We start from the raw sequence: 8,433 nt of genomic DNA on the forward strand, positions 1-8,433 counted from the left end.
ACTAGGCCATCTTTCGATACATATGCAGCTAGAGACAAGAGCTCCGGGGTTCTGGTTAGTACATCATGTTCACAGGCTGTTTTCAAATCACATCTATTTTCTAGGTGCTGGAATTACAGACACGAACCACCATCATCTCCAATTAGAATATACATTTATATGTTATTAATATTCTTTCCTACACAGTGGTATTTTAGATTTTGTTTCTTTGTTTTTGTTTTATTTTGAGACTGTGTCACACTGTAGCCCAGACTGGCCTCAAACAATGCAATCCTCCTGTCTCAGCCTCTCCAGTGCTGGGATTGTAGGTGTGAGCCACTATGCCAAGTTCCCGTGGTGGTTTTTGGTTTTTGGTTTGGGTGTGGGTTTGGGTGTGGGTGTGGGTGGGGTGGAGGCGGGGTTAGAGACAGGGATTCTGTGTGTGGCCATGACTGTCTTGGAACTCATTCTGTAGACCAGGCTGGCCTTGAACTCTCAGAGATCCATGTGCCCCTGCTTCCTGGGTACTAGCATCAAAGGTATGTGCCACCACCGCCCTACTAACCCATAGTGGGTTTTTTGTTTTGTTTTGTTTTTCCGAGACAGGGTTTCTCTGTGTAGCCCTGGCTGTCCTGGCACTCACTTTATAGACCAGGATGGCCTCGAACTCAGAAATCCATCTGCCTCTGCCTCCTGAGTGCTGGGATTAAAGGCATGAGCCACCACACCTGGCTCTGTTTTTTTAACTTTTTTAAATTATATTTTACATGTACTGGTGTTTTTGTGTGAAGGTATTGGGTCCCCAGGAACAGGATTTCCCCGACAGTTGTGAGCTGCCATGTGGGTGCTGGGAATTGATCCCAGGTCCCATGGAAGAGCCAGTGCTCTTAACCTCTGAGCTACCTCTCCAGCCCTCACCCACAGTGTTTTTTAAAGGTAGATTTCTGCGGTGTAATTAAGGGCGTGCATGTGTAAGTGTGCTTTAGTTTGTGGTGAAGCCATACAGTATGAAGGAGTCACTTGATGAAGATTCATGGTATAGGTGGGTCTGTGAGTATATTCCTAACCTTCCTGTATGCAGGAAAAATGGTTTATTTCAGGTGCTAACAACTTCTGGGAGAGTAGACCGGTGCATAAGCCTCCAGTTAACTTTCCATCACAGTTAAGACTGAGAGACCAGGTCCTGCTGCGCTCTTACTGCTGTGTGTGTGCTCTGTGAGGTGCATTGTTTAAGCTTGGCAGCATTTCTGTGGGTTGGAGGCATTACTGTCTTTGTTTTGCCAACGAGGAAACCAAACCTCAAAGAGCCATATAGAATTACTTGTATTTGGCTTTTGTCAAACTATAAAAATAGCTGTATGTGTGATTCAGCTCACTAACTCTCTTGAGGTTACACATGTAGAAAAGCTGGGTTTCAAGCCTAGTTCTGACTTGCGAGCCCAAGCTGGGCTGGGTGTGCAGCTTAGTAGTAAAGTGTTCGAATGGCAAATTTGAAGCCTCAGATTTAATCCCTAGTACTGTTTCTTTGTTTTATTTTGTTTATTTTTTGTTTGTTGTTTTCTTCAAGACAGGGTTTCTCAGTGTAGCCTTGGCTGTCAAGAAACTTGATTTGTAGACCAGGCTGGCCTTGAACTCACAGAGATTCACTGCTTCTGCTTTCCGAGTGCTGAGATAAAAGCATGCGTGACCTCACCTGGCTCTGAGTACCATTTTTAACAAGGACTTTCCAACCACCTCCCTCTGATTTCAGCTCTTAATTAGTTAACGATTTCTCTCTTTACTAATCCATCAGGCAGCTTTTTTTTTTTTTTTTTTCAGTTGTTTCCATCAGGCAGTTTGGTAAAGGCGTAGGGGTAGGGGCTGAAGAGATAGGGCAGCTGTTAAGAGCATTGGCTGCTCTTCCAGAGGACCTGGGAGATTCCCAACACCCACACAGGAGCTCACAACTGTCACTCCAACCCCAGGGATTCTGGTGCCTTCTTCTGGCCTCTTTGGGTACTGCACACATGTGGTATACAGACATAGTTTTAGACAGACATGTATATACATTAAATAAAATAATTATTAAAAAGACATAGAGGCAGAGAGTCATGGCAGTGCACTCCTATTATCCCAGCACTTGGGAAGTACAGGCAGGATAAATATCAGGAATTTAGGATTGACCTCAGTTACGTGGGTGGTTCAAGACCAACTGGGGCTATGTGACAGACTACCTCAAAAAAGCAAAACACAGGTGGGAATATTGCTTAGTGTTAAGAATGCTTGCTGGGTGTGGTGGTACACGCCTTTAATCCCAGCACTCGGGAGGCAGAGGCAGTCGGATTTCTGAGTTCCAGGACAGCCAGGGCTATACAGAGAAACCCTGTCTTGAAAAACCAAAAAAAAAAAAAAAAAGAAAACTTGCTGTTCTTTCTGAGTACTTGAGTTTGGTTCCTAGCACCCATGCTGGGCAGCTCATACTCTTTGTAACTCCTGCTCCAAGGAGATCCAGTGCCCTCTTCTGGAATCCATGGGCACTCCTGTGCGCATGCATGTAAAACACACAGAGAGAAAAGTAAATCTTTAATAAAAAGTAAATACACAGAGGGCTATAGTCATCTATAGAGGACTATACCAGCAAAGTCCTGTCTCAGTTTCTGTCTTAAAGAAGCCTCTACTTGGGGGCTGGTGAGATGGCTCAGTGGTTAAGAGCGCTGACTGCTCTTCCAAAGGTCCTGAGTTCAAATCCCAGCAACCACATGGTGGCTCACAACCATCCGTAACGAAATCTGATGCTCTCTTCTGGAGTGTCTGAAGACACACTACAGTGTACTTTCATATAATAAATAAATAAATTAAAAAAAAAAAAAAAAAAAGAAGCCTCCACTTGTGGAATTGCTTAGTAGAACTAACTTCTTTGAGAAGCCAGAGTCCTTCTGTTGTGTTTGCCCTTCACATTATGTCTCTGGCCGTTTGTGAAAGCTTATGCTTTTTGGTGAGGAATAAAAAGTGGAAGGTCTGTTTTGGGGTAGCAGTTTTAGGGCCTTGAACCTTCCTTCTCCTTTCTCAACAGCTGATGCTTATGGCTGTTCTGAACTGCCTCTTCGATTCCCTGAGCCAGATGCTGAGGTGAGCAGCCATTCTCATTTTAAATTTGGAAGGGAAGTACCTATTCCTTAGAGCCCGGGATTAGTGGGAAATCTGAGCCACACTGGGGAATTGGTTCAGTGTAAGACATAGACTTGCTGTTTGTGGATAACTAACTTGAGTGGAGGGTTAGGTGGAGAGAATGGTCTTCATGTGGAATCATTCTCTTACTGAGGGAGGAAAGAGTCCTTCAGGAAGACTACTCTATTCTGTTTCCTTTGGCTGCCCTGATGATTGGAACCAAGGGTAGGCAACCACTGAGCTTCTCACCTAAACTTTTTCTTTATTTTTCTTTTAATTTAAGACAAGGTCCTAGAAAAAAAAGAAAGATTCTGAAGACTAATGTAAAGGAACCGTAATCCTGTCACCCGAACACATCATGCTTAAGATTAGGAGCATATCAGATGCTCTAAAATAATCAAGAGAGGTTGATTTTCTATAGCTTTTCAAGCCTTTTTGTGTCTTGACATTAACTGTTAACCTTAGAGTCTTTGATACACAAATAAAAATTTACCCAGGCTGTCTTAAGATTCTCTTTGTAACCCAGGCAACCCTTGAACATGTAACCCCTGCTTCAGCTTCAAGAGTAGTTTGGAGTACAGACTCGGACCTCGTCTGTATGCCTGTACCTACTCTTGTCATGTCCAGTAACTCTGACGGTGTTCTGAGCCCCAGGTGCTTTCCTAGGCCTGTCCTCTGGGTTTGAAGGAGGGGAAGGACAGGGAAGTGACCCAGTGACCCAGGTGAAACTTCCCTACCTTGGAAAAGGAGGAAACACCCCCAGTTTTCCATTGCTAGCCCTTACAGTCTTTCCCTGGTCACAGAATGGGCCCACTGTGCTCTTTGCCCTCTTCTTCCCCAGTAGCCCTCTGTTCCCATGCACACAAGCAAGAGAAGATAAACTTTCTCTGAAAACATTCAAGGCTCTGAACTTCAGCCACAGCAGCTCCTAAAAGTGAACACATTTTAGAAAAGCATGTGGAGTAGAACAGCGGGTGCTCTCAGCCCACAACCCAGCAGCCAGAGGCTCAGGTTTCCTCAGGAAGGGGCTGATTTATTTCCCAGCCAGGTGAATGAATAGACTTCATTTCGGGTAATCTAGAGAAAGAGTCATACTGACGGATGTGACAGGCCACATGCACCAACCACCGGATCTGAGGCTGGTAGATGCAGCCCCTGGCTGTTCCCAGCCCCTCCTTGGCCTTTGTTTTAGGGCTTGAACAGACCTGGGGGAAGGGGAGAGGCAGAGAGACTTCAGCAGGAGCTTGAATGCAGAGGGTTTTGCATTCCCACTCCTCCCACCTTTCCACCATCACCATCTCCAGATTATGAGCTATGAATTTTTTTCCCATCTTCTATGTCTCTTTACAAGCACCTCCACCACCACCACCAGCAGCAGCAGCATGCTGGATAAGTAGCCTAGGAGTCAGAAGTTAGCTGTTTGGGACCCCCCAGAATGTCAAAACTCTGGTCACTGTTCAGCGGTATAAAAGGCTCTTCTTCACCTCACTCCCTTCTACGTGTGGGTGGTGGAGACAGTTACTGGTCAGGGTTAGGATCCCTTATTTAGACAGTATCCCAGAATTCTTTTCTCACACAACCTAATTTTTCCTCTTCTTTTGGGGATTCAGGAAAAATGTAGAAAAGCGAGCTTTGCTGGAGAACATGGAGGGCCTCTTCTTGGCTGTGGATGAAATTGTAGATGGAGGGTGAGTTCTCTGCCCTGCCTGGATTTGGAGTGGGGAGGGGGGGTGGCTGCCCCTCAGCCGGTGAACCTGACTTACAGCAAATTGGTCCCTTGGAACTGGACCGAGCAAACAACCGTCTTCTTTGTGTTTGTAGGGTGATCCTAGAGAGCGACCCCCAGCAAGTGGTGCACCGGGTGGCTTTGAGGGTAAGCAGGAATGTGTATCCCATCTCTCCACGGGTCCTCCCAAGCCAGGCTTGCTGGGTGGACGTAGCTGAGGGTCAGCTCATACATAGGTCCTACCTTCTCCTATCCTCTTCACACGAATGTATCATTCTCCCGGCTTCTCCATCTCCATGTCCCAGAGAAGCAGAGGAGCTCACTTATGTTTCTAATGTGGCACCTAGCATGTTATATGGTCTTTCCACAAAATGGTCACTTTAATATATTGAATGAACAAAGAAGTAAAAGAAACCTTAATATTCATGATTCTAAAACTGTTAAGGAACTTGAGGTTGGCTTGTTGCCTCTTTGGAGGTAGATCCAGTCATCAGAGGCAGAGGAGTGTCTCTCTCCGATGGAGCCCTCAGAAAGCACTTAATTGCCAGCACCTCAGCCCTCCTTGGTGCTAGCGATACCAGAAGGGCAGTCACTGAGTTAATTTTTGCTGGGAGTCTTCGTGTCTGCTAGGAGATGACAGTGCAGAGAATCCACCTGTAAATTGTATGGTGCAGAATGTCTGAGCAGAGGCGTGCTACCAGTTCCCAGAACGTCCCAGCTCTGACCTCCACAGAGTGAAAGCTGCCAGTGCTGGGTAATGGGAAGTCTTCTTCCTTAACTGCCGTGGGCTCCATTTGCATAGTTTAATCTTCTCCTCTAACATATGTCTCTATGTGGCAAGAGAGAGCCCCCCCTCTTGCTCCCCCCTCTCCCTTCTCAGGCTGCTGTTGCAGCAGTTTATTTCTTCAAATTAACATGCAGTCGTTACCCGTCAGGCCTTGCGGGATCCATTAACTACCCCTGGCTCCCTCCACCACCACCCCCATATTGATATTCAGGGAAGGTCTTCTCCCCGACTAGGGAATCAGGTCCCCCACCTCAGAGTTGAGGGAGGTGAGGATCAGATATCCTGCTGATTACTTGGAATGAAATAAATCTTTTAAGAAGTCATCCTGCCTTTAAGTGGAGGATGGATAAAATGATCCTTTGTGTTCACAGTCCCTTTGGCTCAGTCTTTGGAGTGGGCCAAGAAGGTTAGGGCATTCGCCTTTCCTTCAGTTTAAAAGAACAGTTCTTCCTCTACCATGTTCCAGTCTAAGTGCTTATCTCTGTATACAGGGTGAAGACGTCCCCCTTACAGAGCAGACCGTGTCTCAGGTATGACTTCCTTCCTTCCTCCTCTCCACATGGACAGGCTAGCTAGTGGGAGCTCCCGACCTGCCAGGTCTGAATTGAGACCTCACACTTAGTTAGCTTCCTTGGCTCCCTCTTATTCCAGAGCACTGGGACTCATTGTACAGTGTCCTCGGCTCCCCTTGTCTCCCTCGACTGTGATCGGGACAGCCTTGCTCTGTACCCTTCAGACCTTCCCTGCTTGATACCTCAGTCTGTCGGTGATTTATTCCCCAGCAGAGGCTTGCCTTAAGCAGATGGTCTGTGTGCATGTGAGCACACACTTCTCTTTCTCTTATTATTCAAATGAGGGCTGAGCTGAAAATGCATATTCTGGAATATGCGGGCTTCGCAGATCCATCCTTCTACCTTGACTGCAGATAGATTGTCTGCTTGACCTGGAGGCCTACATGGAAGTGGTTCTGGTTTTGCTCAGTAGGAACCCTCAACATCTGGATGTGTAATTCCCTCTCTAAAACGTGTGTCCAGTAACCCCCAGCTTTTTTTTTTCTTTCCTCCCAGGTATATCTCTTCTCTCTTCATCCCCCCAGTGGATTTGAATTCGGGGGGAATTTCCCAAACTGACAATCCTCTAGGGCCTTAGAGAGCTTCTTCCTATTCTTCCACCCTTGGGATTTTCTATCCCCTGTTCTTCTAAGGAGAGGGAAGGCAAGTGTGGGGAAGGAGAGCCTCAGCCTGCTCACACCCTGTGGCTTGCAAGCCCCCCTCAGTGCTGCCTTTGTCTCCACAGGTGCTGCAGTCAGCCAAAGAACAGATCAAGTGGTCCCTCCTTCGGTGAAGGTGTTCTGAGCCCAGTTCCTTGCCCCTCAAAACCCACATCTGCTGTGACTTCTTATCCAGGCCCCCAACTTATGTCCTTAGGGTCATCTTAAGAGAACCACAATGGATTCTTCTGTCTCTATACTTTCTGGGGTTCTTTCCCCTCCCTCTCATGAGAGTAAAGTCCTCAGCAGATTTGAGTGAGTCAGGGGAAACACCCTCTTCCTACTTACACTTGTCTCCCCCACCCCCCATTCTCTCCTTGGTTTCTTGGCCCTTTACTGTGGCTGTACTTCCGATCATCAAAGCAAGAGAAGGAATGTGCTGAGTGTTTTCTTCCCTGTGCCTTAAGGGCCCTCATCCCAGCAGCCCATATATCCAGCAAATGGAGGACTCCTAACTTCAGCACAAGTGGGTTTGGAGTGGCAGAGGCCATACATTCTTTGCCTCAGCTTCTCTCCTTCCTGCTGCCCTATCCTCTGCCTTAGAAGAAATGGGAACAGCTTGTAGGGAAGGGACAAGCTGCAGAGGAACAGTGATTTAAAGGCCCTTGGAGCTTATGAAGTGCATCCTCTACCTTGATCTGGCCTTTAGCCTCAAAGCTGCTGTACCTGCACATGGTCCTGAGAACATCTCTGTAGGTCTGTACCACACCTCTCTGCCTGTATAACCTGTGAGTTCTTTGCCTCTGGCCTCTGTCACCCTGGAGCAAAGCCAGACCTTGGAACCAAAACTACTTTAGTACCTAGAAAAGTTTCTGCTCAGAACTGAGGATGGAAAGAGCCGTAATGACGTTGGCCTTGCCTTGTTCCTTCTCAGCGCCACACTCACATATTTCTCTGCTTTGGTTCTACAATCTGTTGTTGAGTTCCCCCTCTCTGCATCAGTCTTCCCTGGAAATGGAGGACCTGGTGCAGTACCTTTCCTCCGAGGCTTGGATTCCTGTTCTTGGGTGTAATGTTGCTCCCTGATCCCATATCCCTGTGAAAATGACTTAGAAAAAAAAACGTTTCTGAGCAAGCATTCTGGCCCATGCACTGGCTGAAGTGGGCAGACTGGAGGCGGCCTCTGCAAGAAATGGAGTCAGGCGAAGTCCACCTTGTAGGCTGCTGTGCGGCTTAGGAATAAAGTGAATCTCTTTCAAACTGCCTTTGTGTGATGGCTCTGTTCCTCCCTTTTTTGGCAGCTATTCCTGTTCCTCCAGCCACCACCCCCACGCCCCCGCGCCCCACCTCTTATAATATTTCTTCCTTTCTACCTCAGAGACTCCCCAGCAGTCCCCCCTACCCCTAATTTACAGGGCTGTTTGCCTCCTTGGCATCTCTAGTCCCCTCGCCTGGAAATTGGCGCCAGGGGTGGGGTGGGGATGGTATTTTCTCAGTGGGAGACTCAGGGAACTGAGTTCTCCCCCACACACCCCCAAAGCCAGCTGCCTGCTCCCGCCTCAGCCATTAGTAACCCGGAGACGC

General features: G+C 47.4%; 1 protein-coding gene across 1 annotated transcript in view; it reads left to right on the forward strand.

Annotated features, from left to right (window-relative positions):
• The window catches only part of Copz1 (coatomer protein complex subunit zeta 1), a 26,333-nt gene extending 18,220 nt beyond the window's left edge, over positions 1-8,113 (forward strand). Inside the window, exons 5-9 of the mRNA XM_021182966.2 lie at positions 3,032-3,087; positions 4,737-4,814; positions 4,948-4,999; positions 6,131-6,169; positions 6,936-8,113. Coding sequence (XP_021038625.1) covers positions 3,032-3,087; positions 4,737-4,814; positions 4,948-4,999; positions 6,131-6,169; positions 6,936-6,983 — 273 coding nt within the window. The 3' untranslated portion in view covers positions 6,984-8,113. The remainder of the gene's footprint in view (positions 1-3,031; positions 3,088-4,736; positions 4,815-4,947; positions 5,000-6,130; positions 6,170-6,935) is intronic.
• Positions 8,114-8,433: the final 320 nt, after the last annotated feature.

This window comes from Mus caroli, chromosome 15 (assembly GCF_900094665.2).
Source record: "Mus caroli chromosome 15, CAROLI_EIJ_v1.1, whole genome shotgun sequence".
In the NCBI taxonomy this organism is placed as follows: domain Eukaryota; kingdom Metazoa; phylum Chordata; class Mammalia; order Rodentia; family Muridae; genus Mus; species Mus caroli.